Source organism: Coregonus clupeaformis, chromosome 30 (assembly GCF_020615455.1).
Source record: "Coregonus clupeaformis isolate EN_2021a chromosome 30, ASM2061545v1, whole genome shotgun sequence".
NCBI lineage: Eukaryota > Metazoa > Chordata > Actinopteri > Salmoniformes > Salmonidae > Coregonus > Coregonus clupeaformis.
In genome coordinates, this window is record NC_059221.1 from 24823509 (window position 1) to 24849031 (window position 25523).

The following is a 25523-nucleotide window of genomic DNA, read 5'->3' on the forward strand; positions in this document are numbered from 1 at the left end:
TACAGAGAGACTGATGTTAGAGAGAGACTGATGTTAGACAGAGAGACTGATGTTACAGAGAGACTGATGTTAGACAGAGAGACTGATGTTACAGAGAGACTGTTGTTAGACTGAGAGACTGATGTTACAGAGAGACTGATGTTAGAGAGAGACTGATGTTACAGAGAGACTGATGTTACAGAGAGACTGATGTTAGAGAGAGACTGATATTAGACAGAGAGACTGATGTTACAGAGAGACTGATGTTAGAGAGAGACTGATGTTAGACAGATAGACTGATGTTACAGAGAGACTGATGTTACAGAGAGACTGATGTTAGAGAGAGACTGATGTTAGACAGAGAGACTGATGTTACAGAGAGACTGATGTTAGAGAGAGACTGATGTTACAGAGAGACTGATGTTAGAGAGAGACTGATGTTACAGAGAGACTGATGTTAGAGAGAGACTGATGTTAGACAGAGAGACTGATGTTACAGAGAGACTGATGTTAGAGAGAGACTGATGTTACAGAGAGACTGATGTTAGAGAGAGACTATGTTAGACAGAGAGACTGATGTTACAGAGAGAGTGTTGTTAGACTGAGAGACTGATGTTACAGAGAGAAGGGGAGCGTGATCAAAGGGATATAGCAACCCCTCCCTCCTGGGTGGGGTGGCCACGAGGACAGACTCACAGAGGAGAGGAGGATCCCCTATGGCCAGAATTAACAAATGGAGAATGGCACCACTCTATGCTGCCTAGCTCATTCACTCAAACAATGGACTTCCTCTTGCATGGGAAAGTAAAACCACACAGGTCTGCTCCAGATATTGATATTTTCCATAATAATTCAAAGTGAGGCACTCCGATGCTTAAGCGTGTGTCAAATGATTCCTTATTGATTTGTTTTGTATACAGGATGTGTATTAAGATATATTTGTATGTAACTGATTAAAGACGTCAATTCAACATCTATTCCATGTTGGTTCAACGTAATTTAATTGAAATGACGTGGAAACAACGTTTCTTCAACTAGTGTGTGCCCACTGGGATCTTCTCATCTTCTCTAAAGCTGCAGCAATCTGTGGCTGAACTCCTGCACTGTGATTTATGGTTACTATACAGTACATCCCTCTACAGAGCCTGCGTCCTGCTTATGTCTTTAGTATTCGTGAAATTTGAATGAATTGCGGTAGATAAATAATGAATAGGTAACACTGACCCGGCAGAGCAGGGAGATTTGAATATTTCATTAACGGCAGGTTGGCATGAGTGCACCTCAGCTGTCATAATGACCCTCTTGTTGTCAACCCAGGGAGGTAAATACAGTGGATCAAAGATGAACTCCACTGAGGATAGCGCTCTGCTTTTCACACTGGCCCACTTTAAACACAGATTGATGTGTGGCAGTTGATGATGCTATTTTCATGCACCAATTTTAACAGTACTGTGCATATACACTGAGTATACAAAACATTAAGGACACCTTCCTAATATTAAGATGCAACCCCCCCTTTGCCCTCAGAACAGCCTCAATTTTTCGGGGCATGGACTCTACAAGGTGTTGAAAAAGTTCCACAGGGATGCTGGCCCATGTTGACTCCAATGCTTCCCACTGGTGTGTCAAGTTGGCTGGATGTCCTTTGGGTAGTGGACCATTCTTGATACACACGGGAAACTGTTGAGCGTGAAAAACCCAGCAGCGTTGCAGTTGGTGCGCCTGGCACCTACTACCATGCCCTGTTCAAAGGCACTTACATCTTTTGTATTGCCCATTCACCCTCTGAATGGCACACATACACAATCCATGTCTCAGTTGTCTCAAGGCTTACATATCCTTATTTAACCTGTCTCCTCCCCTTCATCTACACTGATTGAAGTAGATTTAACAAGTGACATCAATAAGGGATCATAGCTTTCACCTGGATTCACCTGGTCAGTCTATGTCATGGAAAGAGCAGGTGTTCCTAGTGTTATGTACACAGTGTATAGTATTACACCATCATGATTATACATAAAGAGGATATGAGCTTAGAGCTTAGTCTTCAGTGGGCAGCCTGCTTTATTATCGATTTAATAAAATGTTTGATTTTAGTCGCTTGAATCGACCTCCACTTCAGAGTTGACTTGTTTAATTCCATCCCTTTGTGAGGTGTCTGTCCGCAAGGTCCTTGTGGGATGTTACGAGCCGAACCGAGCATCGTTGCCATAAGCGGAGACTTGAGGGCAGAGGATTATAAAACGGTGTCGGTGGTGGGATGGTGTGTTTACGCGCTGGCACTTTGCAGCATAAATTAGCATGGGACAGGAAGCGCAGCGCTCGGCATAACACCTCGCCCACCCACAGCCTGCGGCCTGACTCCCTGACACTGGAGACAGAGTCAGAGTCAGAGAGCCTGCCAGGGTTAGCGGTTAGTGATAATGCTAATGCTAGAAACACTCTCCACTGCAGCAGTGCCAGGAACCAGGAACTCAGCAGCAGCAACTTGAAAGGCAACGCCACATCCCTTTTGGGTGGGATTGTTTTTTTCTCTGTTTCGAAATTCATTTTTAAAGACGATCAAAGGAGGTTAGGTCCTCTCATAGTAAGCATTTCAGCACTTTAGGAGAGAAGAAAGCTGCGAGGAGATCTTTAAGGGCACAGGATTGACATGCAGAGAAAGGGTAGCTGTGGTATATTGCCCAGTGACATCTGTAAATGTAAAAATATATATATATATGTCCTCACTTACTGCCAAAGGGAGGGGGATGATCACTCAAAACATCATTTATTTTTATTTAAATCCATCATTCAAGGCAACCCGTTAGACAGTGCATGTTTACGACAACGGAGTGACCGTAAATGACTCTCCCCACTGAGTCTGCACTGTGTCACTCTGTTGCTATTCATAAGCCCTGGGTGATACGTTGAATAAGTCGTCTAGCGTTTAAAGGTTTGAAATGTTTACTAACACTGGTCACTGCAGTTTAATAAATTTATTCAGACCTCATGTCAGGAAATTATTTAGTAATTGAAGCACGGATGTGTCCCAAAACCCATTAAAATTGTGAGCAATACACTTCCACTTTCAGTTGAATTTCATAGCAGAAAATCTTACGTAAACTAAACGCTATCATGACAAATTCATGGTTATGGCTGGGATTTAGATTTGTTTGACCCTCGCTTCGCATCTGTATGTGTAAAAAAGATTGAGAAGGTGAGAAAAACACAGTGAACGGTGCTAGTGTGAGTCTGAGAGAGTGTGTTTGGGTTGAACCAGATGTTAAGCTCAGTTGTATTCTGCAGGTGAGCAGGCTACCTGTGGAGAGCTGTAGCCAGGACACAACCTGTAAGACCTGTCTGGGCTCTGGAGACCCCCACTGTGGATGGTGTGTACTTCACAACAAGTAAGTGGATCACTTTACATATGCTCTTATCTTCTCTGTGGGTAGATGAACATATTGGGAAAACAAATAACATGGTTGTTTTAGTGTGATCAAGTTGCCTCAGTCAATACCAACTATATTAATTGATTCCTGAGCGGCTGCACGGATTTCCAAGGTGACATTTTGATACCAATCAAAGTGAGAATAATGGAGGCTCTGTTAAACATCAGGATGGCCAGATGCTGTTGGAAAGTAACAGTAATACATCCTGTATATTCTGAACTTTGAATGGACCACTGAGAGGTTCGGGGTTCAGCCCAACTAGTGGGAAGCTGCCTGCTGTCACCCAGTCCACCTGGTCCGCTCCGGTCTGCTCCATACAGGAAGTGACAGGTGACAGCTGCCCCAAATGTGCTCCTTCCTGTTGACCCTTTTGGGCTGACCCCTAGGCAGCAGCTGGTAGGTCGGAGCTCAGGAAATGTCTAGATATTGCTGGCCCCCTGCCACTCCTCCCTCACTCCCTCACTTGTCATCAGGCACATTTTTCCTCCAGTCCCACTGTAGATGAATTGGCTGGGAACGTCATGAGAGAGTGCTGTGTTCTGTCACGGGGGAGAAGGGGAGCCTGCAAAGGGGGAAGCATGTGTGGCTGTATAGTGTACCCTTTAATTTATTGAGTGTAATGGCCACAATATGGAGGGGCTTTCTCTGACATAGGCCATGATTAACGGAAAAACAAAGTAACTCTAAAGGTAGAGAAATAAAGGGGCCAGGAAATTGAAGCACATGCCTTTTAAACAGCAAGCCATGGGTTTTATATGAATTATAGTCCTGAAATTGTTTCATTATGTGACATTTCTCACACCAAGGCCTGGTGTCAGCAGTTCAATATTTTTCCCTGTGTTGCATATCTAGATAATGTTCAGAGGTAGATGGAAAAAAGCCTTGGACCTCGTGGAATGACGACCATTGTGGAATTTTCATTCAGTCCTTTTATATTTCTCTCTACCATCCATTCCTTCATCAAGATAACAATATTTAATTAAGATTAGAATCTCGGACTGATAATGGAATAATTTGCATAGATTTTTGCCAAACTAGTTTGAAAATGACATTTCTTTGCATATTAATGCAGTATTCCCCGCAAAAAAAAATTACACAAACTTGTGACAACCACTGCATAGCGCAATTAGTGTGAGATCAAGCAAAGTGCTGAGAAGATTGAATGGCTAAATTGTGCCCGATTCACATGTCAAACCTCTGTTCCTCTCTGGTGGTGAAGCGTCATCCCAGAGTGTGACACAATCCTCTTCTATTTCCATCCTCTCCTGTTCTGCTCCTTTATGTGGCTTCAACGTGCTGTCTGCCTGTCAGTCCTGTGTAGCTCAGTTGGTAGAGCATGGCGTTTGCAACGCCAGGGTTGTGGTTTTGATTCCCACGGGGGGCCAGTAATGAAAATGTATGCACTCACTAACTGTAAGTCGCTCTGGATAAGAGCGTCTGCTAAATGACTCAAATATAAAATGTATGTCTGGCTGTCAGGCTGTATCTGTCTGTCAGGCTGACTGTCTGTCTGTCTACTTGAACCCCTCTGATGCTCAAACAGAGAAACAAAGGGATGTTGATTGAGATGGGTGACATTCCTTCTGTGGGACAACACACTCAGGTCGCATGCTCGGTGGAATCTGAGTGTTGGGGCCATGAGAAACAGAGAGCAGGGTTTTGTTCATCCTAGCAGGATGCAGGCCAGGCCAGGCCAGGCAACCTCAGACTGCTCATTCATGTACAGGAGGTAGCTCAAGTTACTGGGATGACTCACTTCCATGGACCACAATGGGCATCTCCTATTCAAGCCCAGTCAATGAGCCACGTTTTCAGACAGCACACACTTTACTTGGTGCTCAACTTTAGGTTGTGTTTCATTTTAAAACTCAATGTTGTTTCTTTGATGTCTTCGATATTACCTTTTCTAGGCCAGTGGATGCAGTCACAGGTCCTGAAATGAAACTAATAATATGCTAACCTTTGTAAAGTATACTGACCTTTATGATGTTGGTTATTTTGAGTCCTGTGGGGGATATAAACTCAGCAAAAAAAGAAACATCCCTTTTTCAGGACCCTGTCTTTCAAAGATAATTCATAAAAATCCAAATAACTTCACAGATCTTCATTGTAAAGGGTTTAAACACTGTTTCCCATGCTTGTTCAATGAACCATAAAAAATTAATGAACATGCACCTGTGGAAAGGTCGTCAAGACACTAACAGCTTACAGACGGTAGGCAATTAAGGTCACAGTTATGGAAACATAGGACACTAAAGAGGCCTTTCTACTAACTCTGAAAAACACCAAAAGAAAGATGCCCAGGGTCCCTGCTCATCTGCGTGAACGTGCCTTAGGCATGCTGCAAGGAGGCATGAGGACTGCAGATGTGGCCAGGGCAATAAATTGCAATGTCCGTACTGTGAGACACCTAAAACAGCGCTACAGGGAGACAGGACGGACAGCTGATCGTCCTCACAGTGGCAGACCATGTGTAACAACACCTGCACAGGATTGGTCATCCGAACATCACACCTTCGGGACAGGTACAGGATGGCAACAACAACTGCCCGAGTTACACCAGGAACGTACAATCCCTCCATCAGTGCTCAGACTGTCCGCAATTGGCTGAGAGAGCTTGTTGTAAGGCAGGTCCTCACCAGACATCACCGGCAACAACGTCGCCTATGGGCACAAACCCACCGTCGCTGGACCAGACAGGACTGGCAAAAAGTGCTCTTCATTGATGAGTCGCGGTTTTGTCTCACCAGGGGTGATGGTCGATTTTGCGTTTATCGTCGAAGGAATGAGCGTTACACCGAGGCCTGTACTCTGGAGCGGGATCGATTTGGAGGTGGAGGGTCCGTCATGGTCTGGGGCAGTGTGTCACAGCATCATCGGACTGAGCTTGTTGTCATTGCAGGCAATCTCAACGCTGTGGGTTACAGGGAAGACATCCTCATGTGGTACCCTTCCTGCAGGCTCGTTCTGTGCGTGATTTCCTGCAAGACAGGAATGTCAGTGTTCTGCCATGGCCAGCGAAGAGCCTGGATCTCAATCCCACTGAGCACGTCTGGGACCTGTTGATTCGGAGGGTGAGGGCTAGGGCCATTCCCCCCAGAAATGTCAGGGAACTTGCAGGTGCCTTGGTGGAAGAGTGGGGTAACATCTGAACAGCTGTAGTGGAACAGGTTGAGAGCTTGAAGTTCCTTAGTGTCCACATCACCAATGAACTATCATGGTCCAAACACACCAAGACAGTCGTGAAGAGGGCACGACAAAGCCTATTCCCCCTCAGGAGACTGAAAAGATTTGGCATGGGTCCTCAGATCCTCAAAAAATTATACAGCTGCACCATCGAGAGCATCCTGACTGGTTGCATCACCGCCTGGTATGGCAACTGCTTGGCCTCCGACCGCAAGGCACTACAGAGGGTAGTGCGTACGGCCCAGTACATCACTGGGGCCAAGCTTCCTGCCATCCAGGACATCTATACCAGGCGGTGTCAGCGAAAGGCCCTGAAAATTGTCAAAGACTCCAGCCACCCTAGTCATAGACTGTTCTCTCTGCTACCGCACGGCAAGCGGTACCGGAGTGCCAAGTCTAGGTCCAAAAGACTTCTCAACAGCTTCTACCCCCAAGCCATAATACTCCTGAACAGCTAAACATGGCTACCCGGACTATTTGCACTGCCCCCCCACCCCATATTTTTACGCTGCTGCTACTCTGTTAATTATTTATGCATAGTCACTTTAACTCTACCCACATGTACATATTACTTCAACTACCTCAACTAGCCGGTGCCCCCGCACATTGACTCTGCACCGGTACCCCCCTGTATATATAGCCTCCCTACTGTTATTTTATTTAACTTCTGCTCTTTTTTTTCTCAACACTTTTTTGTTGTTGTTTTATTTTACTTTTTTATTAAAAATAAATGCACTGTTGGTTAAGGGCTGTAAGTAAGCATTTCACTGTAATGTCTGCACCTGTTGTATTCGGCGCATGTGGCCAATAAAATTTGATTTTATTTGATCTCACAGCAAGAACTGGCAAATCTGGTGCAGTCCATGAGGAGGAGATGCACTGCAGTACTTAATGCAGCTGGTGGCCACACCAGATACTGACTGTTACTTTTGATTTTGACCCTCCCTTTGTTCAGGGACACATTATTAAATTTGTTGTCTGTGCAACTTGTTCAGTTTATGTCTCAGTTGTTGAATCTTGTTATGTTCATGCAATTATTTACACATGTTAAGTTTGCTGAAAATAAACGCAGTTGACAGTGAGAGGACGTTTCTTTTTTTGCTGAGTTTAGCTTGATTGACCATGAGGTAGCTACTTCAGCTGAATTACATTAAACAATAAGGCCTGAGTGGATGTGGTCCACCTGAGCAACATTGCCAAGGTTTGGCCGTTTCTCTCTCAAGCTGATACAGGGAGACTCATCCATGCTTTTATTACAAGCAGGCTTGACTACTGTAATGCTCTCCTGTCTGATCTACCCAAGAAAACCATTGGTCAACTGCAAAACATACAGAATGTTGCAGCACGGGTACTGACCAAGACCAGATGGAGAGCACACATTACACCGGTTTTAAGGTCTCTGCACTGGCTGCCTGTGAGTTTTGGAATTCATTTTAGGATTCTATTGATTTTTAAATCAATCCACGCTTGTGCACCCCAATGCATGTCAGACATGCTTTTAAGTTATGTACCCAGTAGGTCCTCTGGTACTGGCCTTTTAACTTTCCCAAAACCTAGGACCAAGAGGCATGGAGAGGCAGTCTTTAGTTATTATGCCCCCAGCCTCTGGAATAGCCTGCCAGAGAACCTGAGTGGGGCCGAAACTGTGGACATTTTTAAAAGAGATCTTCTAAACACATCTTTTTAGCTTTGCTTTTCCTCAGGGTGCTTTTTAGTCGTTCAGTTTGTGTCTTTCTTTTGTTGTTATCTTATGTTTGTTGTGTAGTAAATATTTCAGCTTTTAATTTCATAGTTTTTTATTAGTTTTTTTCATTTAAAGCACAATAATAATATAATATAATAATATGCCATTTAGCAGACGCTTTTATCCACAGCGACTTACAGTCATGTGCGCATACATTTTTACGTATGGGTGGTCCCGAGGATCGAACCCACTACCCTGGCGTTACAAGCGCCATGCTCTACCAATTGAGCTACAGAGGACCACATTGCGTTGCATTCCATGTCTGAAATGTGCTGTATAAATAAAGCTTGATGTGTTATATGGCCAATATACCACGGCTAAGGGCTGTTCTTAGGCATGAAGCGGAGTGCCTGGATACAGCCCTTAGCCGTGGTATATTGGCAATATACCACAAACCCCCGAGGTGCCTTATTGCTATTATAAACTGGTTGCCAACAGAATTAGAACAGTAAACAAGTTTTGTTTTGCATCAAATCCGTGGTATATTGTCTGATATACTGGCTTTCAGCCAATCAGTATCCAGGACCCAAACTACCTGGTTTATAATTCAGTGTTTACCACAGATGTCTGTAATGGCCCCATTCACCCCCTTGCTCTCATTTCACGAATATAGAGCTTTATTTTGGGACGTCGGTGTGACGTAACTCTCGAGACCTCATTTAAAGCACTTATCAATTTGAATGCACTGCCTGATTTATGACTTTTCATATAAAAGCTGTGGTGGGTATCATCATGTGCTTCTCTGATCTGTAATATCTACATTTATCCAAGCACTTATCGCTTGTCTTGTTACTGTTTTGACGCATATGGGAGTGATGCTCCGAAAAAGGATTCAGGGAAATGTTGTGGGTTGTTAAATCTTAATTCTTAATCTGTGTTGCCAGAGCTCCCCTTCCCTTGGGAAGAAGGGTTGCCATGAGTGATGGCTCTTCAAAAAAAGAAACTGCCAAACACACTCTGGTTTGGGAGACTAGCTTTGACCTGCTTCCTTTCTTTTACCTGTTGTTGTCTGGGCTTTGTCTGCTATTCCCCCATGGCTCTTTAGCCTCTAGCCATCATGTTAGTCGAGCCAGGGTAGAGGAAAAAAACTAAGTGCACCCTGGGAAATGATCTGTGTCCATGGCAACAACAGGAAACTGGAAGATGGACTTGCAGTGTGATTCAAATCAGGCTTATTTTGTGTATTTCTCTGCTATTGTATCTGTTGAGGGGGCCATTGGTTAGGGTGTCTCGTGGTATTTATCTTGTGGAAACATCCCTTACTCAAGAGACTTCATTAATGTTCTATAAACGATGAAAGCACACCGTGAAATGACAGCACGCCATCATAAGTCATTATCTGTTCAGTTATTAATGTAAAGTGCTCACTGAATGGTAAAGGATGTACCTCTGCCTTGATTTAAATAAAACTGGGATTGTCAGCGTATTTAAAAAATATATATATATAATTAGAGCAACTTCTATTACATGAAACTATCATATGCTCTTGATTTTAATGTAATATGGAACAGTTGCAATGTTTGCTGTCTTGACAAAAGCCTTTCTTTTATCCAGCATTTGCAGAACGCAAATGCACATTCTGGACATGTCTTTGAGAGACGGTGTTTCAGAGAAACATGGTTGAAGGTTATAGTAAAAAAGGACAGTAAAAAAGCAGACAGTAAAATTAACCCAGACCCTTAGTGGCAGTTACGGCCCTACCCTCCCCATATCAATGAATGTGCTCAATTAATCCTTCATCCTGTCTCTGTGTCCCAGTGCTTCCCAGTTAACCCCAACACTCCCATTTGAATTATGTAATGACATTATTATTAGATGATTTACATGTGTTATGAAAGGCTTTTTAAATCTGCTTCGTCCAATTAATCATTTGAACAAGGTGAAACTTTGCCTTTTAGAGTCAGAATCAACAGGGAGCTCTGAGCATAATGTGGTATAGACTATTGTGTGAACATGGCCTTGGATTAATTTGACTTTGAGGACACTGAATGAGGGCAGGGTAATAGAATTTGTGAAACCTGAAATGGTGAATTGGGCATGTAGGGAGGGAGCCTATCTGCCAAAAGGAATGACTCAATTTGGACTGCAAAAAAAAGAAGGCTGTTCTCTAGTTGAAATGAAGTGATGTGCTCAGCGTGTGGCTTTCTCTTAGGGTTAATGTGAGCCCCCAATCTCCCGTTTCTCACCCATGTTCCTCTAGGGCCTTTAGCGCCTCACTACATTCTCCTCTGACAGTTTATAGCCCTATTTCACTTGATCATATATTACAGAGGCCTCCTCACCTGCTAATTGAAGATGTGGTGAGTCCATTTTGTCCCCACAGAGAACAGAGGATGAACCTCACTAATGCAGGTCCTTGATCCCCTGGCTTTCTCGTGGCGTCATGGTGGGGCTGTGTGTGTGTGTGTGTGTGTGGAGAGAGAGAGAGAGAGAGAGAGAGAGAGGCAGCAGCTGAAGGGACATTCACCCCAGGGGGACAACGTTTCACCATAAATCACATATCTGCCATTCCACCAGGAAGAGGGCTGGAGTGTAATTGAATGAAATCTTATTTCTGGAAACTGAAGGAGACGATATGACAAAGCAAAAGAAGTAATCCCAGTGATCTGAATGGTTGGTGGCTGGTGAGGAGGTACACAACAGTTACAGTTACTGTACTGAGAACAGTCTTGTCTGGTGCTAGGCCCTGCATTTTTTATTAAGCCTACCCCCATTCTCTCCCCAGACATATGGCTTAAATTAGAAGTAAACAAATCATGAATGGTGTGTTGCATCTTGGGTGAAAGACAGCCCTGGAACTGCAGTAGCTTCTTCATTCTTTAAGAAGATGTTCCTCTAAAGGAAAATAAAATAACTTTCCTTCCGGGGACGATCCAGATTCAATTATCACACGCTTAAGTTGAACGGTAACCTTCAAATCACCATTTATGCTTCACTGCTTCTGCTTTCTCACATTTATGAGCTTGTATAATATAAGTAGGATTGTGATACATTTCAGGGTTTTTCTTTTTTTGCCGGAACAAAACAGTAAATTCTTTCCTCATTTTCCATTGATGTTTATTTTTCCTTATATTACATTTTCATCAGTTTATAGTATTTTATGTACTATTTTCTGGTGATGGTGTTAATGGAGATTGTAGTGAGGTAGTGCTCTCATCCTCGGCTCTGCTATGTATGTTACTCTGCTTTGCTCTTTCTGTCTCAATGTGAGATGATCCCTAGTCGTGTGCAGTAATATCCAGTGGCTTATTGGATGTGGTAAAAATGACAGTGCTGGTCGGCGCATAAGCAGCAGGTTTTATTGGTGACAATCCTCAGCCACTTTCAGTGCAGCTGTCAGTCAAGCTTAAAGGAAAACTCCACCCAAAAGCTATCTTTTGGTATTTGTATCATTAGTCCATTGTTGTTTTGCATGTCAGCAATCAAAATGTTTTGCATGTCAGCAATCAAGTCATCAAGATATATAACTTTCAAAATACAGAAATACAGCCTGTTTGACTAATGAAATTAAACCAAAAGATAGTTTTGGGGGTGGAATCTTCCTTTAAAGCGGCAATCAGCAGTTGAAACAATAAAAAAGTGCCTCCCCGCCACTGTTTCGCTAAAAAGCTGAGGGATGGGGCTGGAGAAATGTAACCACTCTCAAATTCATAAACATAGCTATGGATGAAAGGACTGAGCATCCATGATATCAAAATTATATATTTTGAGGCTATACAGCGCTTGTTTACATTTACTTTGTTTACAAACATTGGAGTAAAACAAGCTCATATTTTGAGTTCTGATGGGGTACGACAGTTGAACTAAGCTCATGAGGCATTTGCATGTTATACCCTTCAAGATTCAATGGGTTTATATAATTAATTTATAAGTTATTACAGTGGGGGGAAAAAGTATTTAGTCAGCCACTAATTGTGCAAGTTCTCCCACTTAAAATGATGAGAGAGGCCTGTAATTTTCATCATAGGTACACGTCAACTATGACAGACAAATTGAGAAAAAACAATCCAGAAAATCACACTGTAGCATTTTTTATGAATTTATTTGCAAATTATGGTGGGAAATAAGTATTTGGTCACCTACAAACAAGCAAGATTTCTGGCTCTCACAGACCTGTAACTTCTTCTTTAAGAGGCTCCTCTGTCCTCCACTCGTTACCTGTATAAGACACCTGTCCACAACCTCAAACAGTCACACTCCAAACTCCACTATGGCCAAGACCAAAGAGCTGTCAAAGGACACCAGAAACAAAATTGTAGACCTGCACCAGACTGGGAAGACTGCATCTGCAATAGGTAAGCAGCTTGGTTTGAAGAAATCAACTGTGGGAGCAATTATTAGGAAATGGAAGACATACAAGACCACTGATAATCTCCCTCGATCTGGGGCTCCACGCAAGATCTCACCCCGTGGGGTCAAAATGATCACAAGAACGGTGAGCAAAAATCCCAGAACCACACGGGGGGACCTAGTGAATGACCTGCAGAGAGCTGGGACCAAAGTAACAAAGCCTACCATCAGTAACACACTACGCCGCCAGGGACTCAAATCCTGCAGTGCAAGACGTGTCCCCCTGCTTAAGCCAGTACATGTCCAGGCCCGTCTGAAGTTTGCTAGAGTGCATTTGGATGATCCAGAAGAGGATTGGGAGAATGTCAGATGGTCAGATGAAACCAAAATATAACTTTTTGGTAAAAACTCAACTCGTCGTGTTTGGAGGACAAAGAATGCTGAGTTGCATCCAAAGAACACCATACCTACAGTGAAGCATGGGGGTGGAAACATCATGCTTTGGGGCTATTTTTCTGCAAAGGGACCAGGACGACTGATCCGTGTAAAGGAAAGAATGAATGGGGCCATGTATCGTGAGATTTTGAGTGAAAACCTCCTTCCATCAGCAAGGGCATTGAAGATGAAACGTGGCTGGGTCTTTCAGCATGACAATGATCCCAAACACACCGCCTGGGCAACGAAGGAGTTGCTTCGTAAGAAGCATTTCAAGGTCCTGGAGTGGCCTAGCCAGTCTCCAGATCTCAACCCCATAGAAAATCTTTGGAGGGAGTTGAAAGTCTGTGTTGCCCAGCGACAGCCCCAAAACATCACTGCTCTAGAGGAGATCTGCATGGAGGAATGGGCCAAAATACCAGCAACAGTGTGTGAAAACCTTGTGAAGACTTACAGAAAACGTTTGACCTGTGTCATTGCCAACAAAGGGTATATAACAAAGTATTGAGAAACTTTTGTTATTGACCAAATAATTATTTTCCACCATAATTTGCAAATAAATTCATTAAAAATCCTACAATGTGATTTTCTGGATTTTTTTTCCTCATTTCGTCTGTCATAGTTGACGTGTACCTATGATGAAAATTACAGGCCTCTCTCATCTTTTTAAGTGGGAGAACTTGCACAATTGGTGGCTGACTAAAAACTTTTTTTCCCCACTGTAAATGAATGTAGTGAATTGCAGATTGAGAGAGAGAATGGCTGCTATGCAGCATTAACCTGATCATTAACCTGATATTTGACCTGATCATTAACCTGATCGTTAACCTGATCGTTAACCTGGTCGTTGACCTGATCATTGACCTGATCGTTGACCTGATCATTAACCTGATTGTTAACCTGATCGTTAACTTGATTGTTAACCTGATCGTTGACCTGATCGTTAACTTGATTGTTAACCTGATCGTTGACCTGATCGTTAACCTGATCGTTAACTTGATTGTTAACCTGATCGTTGACCTGATCATTAACCTGATTGTCACGTCTACTCCTGCTCCTCCCCTCCGGCGTGCAACGTCGCCTGAATACCGGTCCTGGGATTCATCATTACGCACACCTGCAGATCATCATGATTCACACCTGGACTCCATTACCTTCCTCATTACCTCCCCTTTATATGTCCCTCCCTTACGTTTAGTCCTCAGTCGGTATTGTCCCTGTGTTCATGCTTTATCGCCACTGTTACACTGTCACCTTTCCTGTTTGTTGTTTTATTAAACGTTTCACCTGTACCTGCTTCTCGACTCACAGCGTCATTGTTACACTGATCATTAACATGATCATTAACCTGAGATGTTCTGGCTTCAATAGGAATTCAGGCTAAATTTATGAAACAATTGTTTCCAATCATCCATGTGGTCCTGTATGGCTCAGTTGGTAAGGCATGGCACATGGGTTCGATTCCCGGGGCCACCCTTACGTAAAATGTATGCACGGATGACTGTAAGTCGCTTTGGATAAAAGTGTCTGCTAAATGGCATATTATTATTATGTATTATTTAGACCCTGATGGGTCAATTATACAAATAAGAGTTTCTGCTATGCAGCATGAAGTTGGTTACAAAGACATCTTTGAACTTTGTTGCGATATGCTGCTTGTGTCACGATCGTCTGAAGGAGCGGACCAATACGCAGCGCGTGGAGTGAACATGATGACTTTATTTAATTAAAGCAACCACGAAAAAACAACAAATGACGATACGTGAAGTCCTCTGTGACACCGACAGAACATACAACACTGGAACAAGGAAACACACAGAATATATATGGCTCCCAATCAGAGATAACGAGCCGACAGCTGACACTCGTTACCTCCGATTGGGAGTCATAGACCAATCACCACTAGACACAAACAAAATGAAACTCACCCATCCCCAACACCACCAAATGAAATACACCCAAACCAATGACAATGAACAACCCTGGCTCAAATATCAAAGTCCATGGAGCCAGAGTGTCACAGTACCCCCTAAAGGTGCGAACTCCGGGCGCACCAATATCAGGACTAGGGGAGGGTCTGGGTGGGCGTCTGTCCACGGTGGCGGCTCTGGCCCCGGTCGTGATCCCCACCCCACCACAGTCACAACCTGCTTCGGTAGCCTCCTCCCAATGACCACCCTCCAACTAACCCCACCTGGACTAAGGGGCAACACCGGACTAAGGGGCAGCATCGGCCTAAGGGGCAGCACCGGGATAAGGGGCAGCACCGGGATAAGGGGCAGCACCGGGACAAGGGGCAGCACCCGGGCTAAGGGGCAGCACCGGACTAAGGGGCAGCACCGGACTACGGGGCAGTACCGGACTAAGGGGCAGTACCGGACTAAGGGGGCAGTACCAGGCTAAGGGACAGCACCAGGATAAGGGACAGCAACAGGATAAGGAGCAACACCGAGCTAAGGGGCAGCACCTGACTAAATGGCGGATCCTGGCTGGCTGGCTCTGGCGGATCCTGGCTGGCTGGCGGATCCTGGCTGGACGGCTCTGACGGATCCCGGTTGGACGGCTCTGGCGGATCCCGGCTGGACGGCTCTGGCGGATCCTGGCTGGGACGGCTCTGGCGGATCCTGGCTGGACGGCTCATGGCTGGCTGACGGAACTGGCTGCTCATGGCTGGCTAACGGATCTGGCTGCTCGTGGCTGGCTAACGGATCTGGCTGCTCATGGCTGGCTGACGGATCTGGCTGCTCATGGCTGGCTGACGGATCTGGCTGCTCATGGCCGGCTGACGGATCTGGCTGCTCATGGCCGACTGACGGATCTGGCTGATCCTGTCTGGCGGAAGGCTCTGGCTGATCCTGTCTGGCAGAAGGCTCTGGCTGATCCTGTCTGGCAGAAGGCTCTGGCTGATCCTGTCTGGCAGAAGGCTCTGGCTGATCCTGTCTGGCGGAAGGCTCTGGCTGATCCTGTCTGGCGGAAGGCTCTAGCGGCTCGGTCTGGCGGACGGCTCTGATGGCTCATGGCAGACGGGCGGCTTTGCAGGCTTTGGGCAGACGGGCAGTTCAGGCCCCGTTGGGCAGACGGCAGACTCTGGCCGTCTGAGGCGCATCGTAGGCCTGGTGCGTGGTGCCGGAACAGGAGGTACCGGGCTGAGGACACGCATCTCAGGGCTAGTGCGGGGAGAAGCAACAGGGCATGCTGGACCCTGGGGACGCACCGTAGGCCTGATGCGTGGTGCCGGAACTGGAGGTACCGGGCTGAGGACACGCATCTCAGGGCTAGTGCGGGAAGCAGCAACAGGGCATGCTTGGCCCTGGGGGACGCACCGTAGGCCTGATGCGTGGTGCCGGAACTGGAGGTACCGGGCTGAGGACACGCATCTCAGGGCTAGTGCGGGAAGCAGCAACAGGGCATGCTTGGCCCTGGGGACGCACCGTAGGCCTGATGCGTGGTGCCGGAACTGGAGGTACCGGGCTGAGGACACGCATCTCAGGGCTAGTGCGGGGAGTCGGAACAGGGCATGCTGGACCCTGGGAACTCCCATAACGCCTAGTGCGGGGAGCCGGAACAGGGCATGCTGGACCCTGGGGACTCACCTCACGCCTAGTGCGGAGAGCAGGAACAGGCCGGGCGGGGCTGGCGACGCGCACCGTATCCCTGGTGCGAGTGGCCGGAACAGGCCGGGCCGGGCTGGCGAAGCGCACCGTATCCCTGGTGCGTGGAGTAGGAACAGGCCGGGCTGGGCTGGCGAGCGCACCGTATCCCTGGTGCGTGAGTAGGAACAGGCCGGGCTGAGCTGGCGACGCGCACCGCATACTTGGTGCGTATGGCAGGAACAGGCCGAACCGGGCTGGCGACGCGCACCTTACACTTAGTGCGAGGGACCGGAACAGGCCGTACCGCACGGGAACACACACTACTGGCTGCACCTCGGGACTAGGAACGGGCCGGACCGAACTGGTTACACACCCCAGTACCTCACGCCGTGCCTCAACACCTTCCTTCCCTGCTTTACCCAGTAGCCCCCCTTGACCTGGTAGCCCACTGAATCCGTCCCTTCTCTGCCTCCGTCAGCCCCCTTAACCTGGCAGCCCTCTGACTCTGCCTTGTGGCAGCCTCCTGCTGCTCCGTCGCCCAAGCCATGTGCCCCCAAAAAATTTCTTGGGGTTGCCTCTCGTCCTTCCGACGTTGGCTCTGCCGACGCCGTTGCTCCTCTCTCCGTCGCCTCTCCTCTGTTTCGCTCCATGGACGGCGATCCATGCCGTCCAGGATTTCTTCCCACGTCCAGGACCCTTTACCGTCCAACAGTTCCTCCCATGTCCAGACCCTTTGCTCCTGGACGCGCTGCTTGGTCCTTTTGTGGTGGGTTATTCTGTCACGATCGTCTGAAGGAGCGGACCAATACGCAGCGCGTGGAGTGAACATGATGACTTTATTTAATTAAAGCAACCACGAAAAAACAACAAATGACGATACGTGAAGTCCTCTGTGACACCGACAGAACATACAACACTGGAACAAGGAAACACACAGAATATATATGGCTCCCAATCAGAGATAACGAGCCGACAGCTGACACTCGTTACCTCCGATTGGGAGTCATAGACCAATCACCACTAGACACAAACAAAATGAAACTCACCCATCCCCAACACCACCAAATGAAATACACCCAAACCAATGACAATGAACAACCCTGGCTCAAATATCAAAGTCCATGGAGCCAGAGTGTCACAGCTTGGCTCAGCATATTTCAAATGTAGTACTTTTTTAAATATTTTCATACATTTTCCTAAATGTGTGTTCATGATATACACTGGTATCAATTCTGTGCTTCTGCTCATACCCGACTTGCTCACTGAGGCCACCTCAGTCATTTGTTACACCTAAACCTTATACCAGAAGTTATGAGTTTGTTCCAGACTCCCAGTGCTCTGTTGGACAATGGAGTGCATGGATTTTTACCCAGTAATACGGCTGCAGGCTGTGTACTGTTTTGAGCTGAATGTTACCCAGTAATACGGCTGCGGGCTGTGTACTGTATTGAACTGAATGTTACCCAGTAATACAGCTGTGTACTGTTTTGAGCTGAATGTTACCCAGTAATACGGCTGCAGGCTGTGTACTGTTTTGAGCTGAATGTTACCCAGTAATACGGCTGCGGGCTGTGTACTGTATTGAACTGAATGTTACCCAGTAATACGGCTGTGTACTGTATTGAGCTTAATGTTACCTAGTAATACGGCTGTGTACTGCATTGAGCTGACATTTAAGTAGTAGAACAGCATGTAATATTGTGATCATTATTGACCCCTGACCTCATTGTGTTTCATCCCAGGTGTTCCAGACAGGAGGCCTGTGAGAAGTGGACCGAGTCGCAGCATTTCAACACAGAGCTGGATCACTGTGTGGACATTAGTGTCACACCTAACAACATGTCTGTGACCTCTACGTCCACTCAGGTAAATACAGGCTGTAAAAAAAAAAAAAAAGAATGTGTTCATACCAGAGAAAAACACGATGGTAGATTATCACAACACGACGCTAGCTAATCACAACACGACGCTAGCTAATCACAACACAACGCTATTTAATCACAACACGACGCTAGCTAATCACAACACGACGCTAGCTAATCACAACACAACGCTATTTAATCACAACATGACGCTAGCTAATCACAACACTACGCTTGCTAATCACAACACGACGCTCGCTAATCACAACACGACGCTCGCTAATCACAACACGACGCTCGCTAATCACAACACGGCCAATATGGAGCAGGCTTATTATTAAGCTGTCATTACAGATTTCTGGTTTATTAGTCTAACCTTCACTGGGTGCAAGGATACGCAGAGGGATGACTCCACCTGTCAACTAATATACTGCCTCTCTCGCTCGCTCTCTCACCTCTCCTTCCTCCAGCTGAGTGTGAAAGTGGTCAACGTGCCCAGCCTATCAGCCGGGGTGACATGTGTGTTTGAGGAGCTGACAGAGAGCCCAGGGGAGGTGCTGGCCAAGGGGCAGGTCCTCTGTATGTCGCCCTCCCTCAGAGATGTCCCCTCCCTCACACAGGGATATGGTAAGGCTTCTATCAGAGACCACTATAAAACTAGTACACATTCAGTGTTATAAAACAAAGTGCTATCTATTGAATACTATAAACTGGGTGGTTCGAGCCCTGAATTCTGATTGGCTGACAGCTGTGGTATATCAGACTGTATACCACGGGTATGACAAAACATGTATTTTTACTGCTCTAATTATGTTGGTAGCCAGTTTATTATAGCAATAAGCACCTCAGGGGTTTGTGGTATATGGCCAATATACCATGGCTAAGGGCTGTGTCCAGGCACTCCGTGTTGCATCGTGCGTAAGAACAGCCCTTAGCCGTGGTATAATGGCCATACACCACACCCCCTCAGGCCTTATTGCTTAATAATATGTTTATATTTTCTGATGATCATATTCATCACTATGAGCATCATTTTGGTGTGATGTTATCTCTATCGTTCCATACAGCTTAGTGGGTTGTATCATGTCAGCTTGTGGTGACGACTGCTGCAATGTGTGTGAAGTACACCAGGTTTTAGTTGTTTGGAGCCATGTGAACATGGGCCTTAATGTGTTTTCTACCAATTATGAAATGCTCTTACTGGGCGGACTGATGGTGCAGTAGCTCATTTCTTTCTCCATTAGTGGCAGTTATTGAAAGTCCACTGGAAATGTTTTTCCAATTATCTTGAAGTCAGGCGTACAGGTATAATTGGACTAGCAGCAGAGATGTGGCCTGTTCGTAGGGTTCTGTTTTGGACCATAAGTGCACTTCTCTTGCTAATGGAAATGGTAGATAAAAGAAAGGAGCAATCAGACATTTTGATCAACATCTACATTATTGAATTAGAAAGAAGAACATTATTTTCCTGGGGTATAGGACCTCGAATGGACTGATAATCGTTTTCAAGCCTCTAGGCTGTCTGGCTTACTGTGGGTCTTCTCTTTATTCCAGGGGACAAGCGAGTGCTAAAGCTCTCCCTGAAGTCCAAGGAGACAGGGCACAAATTCATCACCACTGACTTCATCTACTACAACTGCAGCGTGCTCCAGTCGTAAGTATCTATCTACCATGATCTCTCATCTCTCTGAGGAGGAGAGGAAAGACAGGGTAGCTTTCAGTGAAGTAATATTGATTGGTTCAGTCCATCACTTGAAGTTCTTTGATGATTTCTACTGGGCTGTGTAGCCACCTCAGTGTAAAAGAGAGGCTTGACAGATAACAGGTGCCCTATTTTTGGAACGTGGATGTAGTCATGTGTTTGCTCCTTGTCAAGTTGTTTTTATGATGCTATGAAAATAGATGGTATAAAGTCATGTTTATTGTCAATATTTTCAATGATGAGTTTCAGAAACCGGTACAGAGACAGAGAAATGGACAGGTAGAAGGGACAGAGAAATGGACAGGTAGAAGGGACAGAGAAATGGACAGGTAGAAGGGACAGAGAAATAGACAGGTAGAAGGGACAGAGAAATGGACAGGTAGAAGGGACAGAGAAAGTGACAGGTACAAGGGACATAGAAATGGACAGGACACAGGACCAGATGATGTCCAGGACAGGCTGGCCAGATGCTGCTAGTTAATACGATTTTAGATGGTCCTGTAACAGTAGCAGGAGCAGCCTCACGCAGGGTAGGGCCAGCCAGGGTAGGGTAGGGCCAGCCAGGGTAGGGTAGGGCCAGCCAGGGTAGGGTAGGGCCAGCCAGGGTATGTCCAGCCAGTGTAGGTCCAGCCAGGGTAGGGCCAGCCAGGGTAGGGCCAGCCAGGGTAGGTCCAGCCAGGGTAGGGTAGGGCCAGGGTAGGGTAGGGCCAACCAGGGTAGGGTAGGGCCAGCCAGGGTAGGGCCAGGCATGGAAGGGTAGTGCAGGGCCAGGCATATGTCCAGACCATAGCTGTGCTGAGGCAGAACAATAGGACTATATCTCTCCTAGGATCAGTCAGAGCCCCTTGCTCAGAGCCTCTTGCTGGCTTCAGCTTCTGTGGAGCACGGAGCTCCATGCCAAGGTCTCGTCTTTCTTCTGTTCCGTTTGTGGAGCAGCACCGTTTTATTGGCATATGTGTGGATTTGCACTTCAGCACTGAGTCGATTGTGTGGGTGTCAGAGGGTTTTTATCTCGACATGGAGTATCATACAGAATATTGTGTATATTGCCATTGTTTTTAAATTAACATGAGGCCTCACAGTTTAAGATTAAAGACGTTAACACAGAAAAAGCAAAGACGTATCGGTGGTCTGGCAACTTCAGTCTTCATTACATCCAAGCACGCTTAAAATAATTCGTTTGCAGCTAAATTAATGTGTTTTTATGTCAGAGAATAAAATGTCCTTGTCGGCTGACAGAATGCATACACAACAATGAATTCTCTAGTGTAAGGAAGCAGGGCAACATAATCCATGCCGGGCTCGCCAGTTGCCATAGCAACCTCGGCAGAGGCCTACCTTGCCAGAGCGGTCTGCCTGAAGCCTATGCCAGATTTACTGTTTTCACAAAAGCCCTGTGGGAACATTTAGCCCTTGAATTGTTTCCCCCTCTGGTGTTTGCTGGCGGACAGCGCTCACTCACCCCAGCCCTGCTACGTTGGCTCTCATTTTCTTCTGCTACAGTTCTTTAGCCACCCAGCCGAAAGAGCTGCTTCCCATCCTCTGGGATAATGACCACCTGTGAATGGGAAGGACGTTAGCTCTGAAACTAGGGTCTGACTGATTATACACTTTTACCAAATGTCCCCCTGGCATTTTAGGCATTTCAGAACAAAAGCTACTTTTTGTAAGACTGAACAGGAAGGTAAGACATTATGAGGTATCTCTGGGATACCTTTTAAATCTCTCTCATGTCTCCCCAGAAACACCTCCCAGTTCTCCCCTTCCTGTCTTCATGATTTACCTGATTCTCCTGAAGGCATTCACATGTATATTTGGTAGAAACCCAGTCAGATCTACACATTTTGTCACTCAGAAACGAGCTCCAACTAGCCAACGTTAACACTAGTTTCCGCATACACCAGTCCAATAGGCTACTGAGTCCACTTCCAAGCAATGATGTTAGGAAGGAAACTCCCTTCATTAGTGTTTCAAGTTTCGGCTGTGCTGTGTTTCTCGGGCTTCACTGAAATTAGACCGAAGTGAATTGATGGAGTTTTTACCCCTGATGCAGCATATTGCACATTTCAGTAAGGACATGCTGATCTGCACACACTATCTACAGTAGATATCCACCTTCTGCAGTGGAAGACAGCACTGTACCATGCAGCCTACAGCTAGTGACACTCATAGCTCTCAAATTAAAGCAAGCATTTTCATTCCCTTTCCGTAAGTTAGGGCTGCCGAGGTGTACTACCTCTACTGGTCAAATCAAATCAAATTGTATTTGTCACATGCGCCGAATACAACAGGTGTAGGCCTTACTGTGAAATGCTTACTTACAAGCCCTTAACCTACAATGCAGTTCAAGAAGTACAGTTAAGAAAATATTTACAGATATATTTTTTAAATAGCACAATAAAATAACAATAACGAGGCTATATACAGGGGGTACCGGTACAGAGCCAATGTGCGGGGTTACAGGTTAGTAGAGGTAATTTGTACATGTAGGTAGGGGTAAAGTGACTATGCATAGATAATAAACAGAGAGTAGCAGCAGTGTCAATGTAAATAGTATGGGTGGCCATTTGATTAATTGATTGTTCAGCAGTCTTATGTCTTGAGGGGTAGAAGCTGTTAAGGAGCCTTTTGGACCTAGACTTGGCGCTCTGGTACCGCTTGCCGTGCGGTAGCAGAGAGAACAGTCTATGACTTGGGTGACTGGAGTCTTTGACAATTTTTTGGGCCTTCCTCTGACACCGCCTAGTATATAGGTCTTGGATGGCAGGAAGCTTGGCCCCAGTGATGTACTGGGACGTACGCACTACCCTCTGTAGCGACTTACGGTTGGATGCCGAGCAGTTGCCATACCAGGCGGTGATGCAACCGGTCAGGATGCTCTCGATGGTGCAGCTGTATAACTTTTTGAGGATCTGGGGACCCATGCCAAATATTTATCCTGAGGGGGAAAAGGTGTTGTCGTGCCCTCTTCACGACTGTCTTGGTGTGTTTGGACCATGACAGTTTGTTGGTGATGTGAACACCAACTCTTGACCCGCTCCACTACAGCCCTGTCAATGTTAATAGGGGCCTGTTCGGCCCTCCTTTACCTGTAGTCCACGATCAGCTCCTTTGTCTTGCTCACATTGAGGGAGAGGTCTCTGACCTCCTCCCTATAGGCTGTCTCATCGTTTTCGGTGATCAGGCCTACCACTGTTGTGTCGTCAGCAAACGTAATGATGGTGTTGGAGTCGTGCTTGGCCACGCAGTCGTGGGTGAACAGGGAGTACAGGAGGGGACTAAGCACGCACCCCTTAGGGGCCCAGTATTGATGATCAGTGTGGCAGATGTGTTGTTGCCTACCCTTACCACCTGGAGGCGGCCCGTCAGGAAGTCCAGGATCCAGTTGCAGAGGGAGGTGTTTAGTCCCAGGGTCCTTAGCTTAGTGATGAGCTTTGTGGGCACTATGGTGTTGAATGCTGAGCTGTAGTCAATGAACAGCATTCTCACATAGGTGTTCCTTTTGTCCAGGTGGGAAAGGGCAGTGTGGAGTGCGATTGAGATTGCGTCATCTGTGGATCTGTTGGGGTTGTATGCGAATTGGAGTGGGTCTAGGATTTCCGGGATGATGGTGTTGATATGAGTCATGACCAGCCTTTCAAAGCACTTCATGGCTACCGACGTGAGTGCTACGGGGTGGTAGTCATTTAGGCAGGTTACCTTCGCATTCTTGGGCACAGGGACTATGGTGGTCTGCTTGAAACATGTAGGTATGACAGACTTGGTCAGGGACAGGTTGAAAATGTCAGTGAAGACACTTGCCAGTTGGTCCGCGCATGCTCTGATTACACGTCCTGGTAACCCTTCTGGCCCCGCGGCTTAGTGAATGTTGACTTGTTTAAAGGTCTTGCTCAAATCAGCTATGGAGAGCGTGATCACACTGTCGTCCGGAACAGCTGGTGCTCTCATGCATGCTTCAGTGTTGCTTGCCTAGAAGCGAGCATAAAAGGCATTTAGCTCATCTGGTAGGCTCGTGTCACTGGGCAGCTCGCGGCTGGGTTTCCCTTTGTAGTCTGTAAAACTTTGCAGCCCTGCCACATCCGACGAGCATCAGAACTGGTGTAGTAGGATTCAATCTTAGTCCTGTATTGATGCTTTGCCTGTTTGATGGTTCGTCTGAGGGCATAGCGGGATTTCTTATAAGTGTCCGGATTAGTGTCCCGCTCCTTGAAATCAGCAGCTCTAGCCTTTAGCCCAGTGTGGATGTTGCCTGTAATCCATGGCTTCTGGTTGGGATATGTATTGTAGAAGCAGGTGACTGAGGTGGTATACTCCTCAATGCCATTGGATGAATCCCGGAACAAATTCTAGTCTGTGCTAGCAAAACAGTCCTGTAGCGTAGCATCCGCGTCATCTGACCACTTCCGTATTGAGCGAGTCACTGGTACTTCCTGCTTTAGTTTTTGCTTGTAAGCAGGAATCAGGAGGATAGAATTATGGTCAGATTTGCCAAATGGAGGGCGAGGGAGAGCTTTGTTTGCGTCTCTGTGTGTGGAGTAAAGGTGGTCTAGAGTTTATTAGCTACGTTAGCTACGTTATTGAGGAAAGATGTACTTTCTATGCCTGTGATGTGTGGTTGTCCCACCTAGTTATCTTAAGATGAATGCACTAACTGTAAGTCGCTCTGGATAAGAGCGTCTGCTAAATGACTAAAATGTGAAATGTAAAATGTGTACTATTATGTCTGGAGCAGGCGTTGTAAATCTCCATGAATAAACTGACTCAAAACGTAATATTAACATGGCCAACGTATAGCCAGCCTGCCGTATTAAAAATGCTTTGGTATTATTTTTCAGGTGTATATGAAATGTGCCTCTAAAATGCTTTTTGATATTCCCCAACCAACAGAGAGGCAGCAGCTCAGCATTCTGCTGTCAGAGATTATACAGTACAGTGCAGCATAGGAGTCAGTGTGAGCAGACTGCTGAGACCCTCCAAAGGGGATTTGAACCATGTCTCCAGGGGAAGGATATGATTAGTATGGGACAAAGTACAGGTTCCTCATGCTGACTTTTTGTGCTCAGAATGCAAAAGGCTTCGGGGTGGAGGGATGGAGGGGTGGAGGGGTGGAGGGGTGGAGGGGAATGCAGACAGGGTCAGAATGAGAGTGGAACGAGGATGGAAGGAAAACTGCCTGTTATTCTGTCCTCCTCCAATGTGTTGAGAGTCTGACCTCTACCTATGCTGCTTATCGTTAATGGTTAGACAGCGTCAGTCGTCTATCGTTGATGGTTAGATAGCGTCAGTCATCTATCGTTGATG

General features: G+C 46.2%; 1 protein-coding gene across 2 annotated transcripts in view; it reads left to right on the forward strand.

Annotated features, from left to right (window-relative positions):
* The window catches only part of LOC121546058 (plexin A3), a 165441-nt gene that overhangs the window by 83373 nt on the left and 56545 nt on the right, over positions 1–25523 (forward strand). For both annotated transcript variants that reach the window (XM_045209508.1, XM_041857064.1), the window contains exons 5-8: positions 3268–3368; positions 18401–18524; positions 18991–19147; positions 20075–20174. In XM_045209508.1, coding sequence (XP_045065443.1) covers positions 3268–3368; positions 18401–18524; positions 18991–19147; positions 20075–20174 — 482 coding nt within the window. The remainder of the gene's footprint in view (positions 1–3267; positions 3369–18400; positions 18525–18990; positions 19148–20074; positions 20175–25523) is intronic.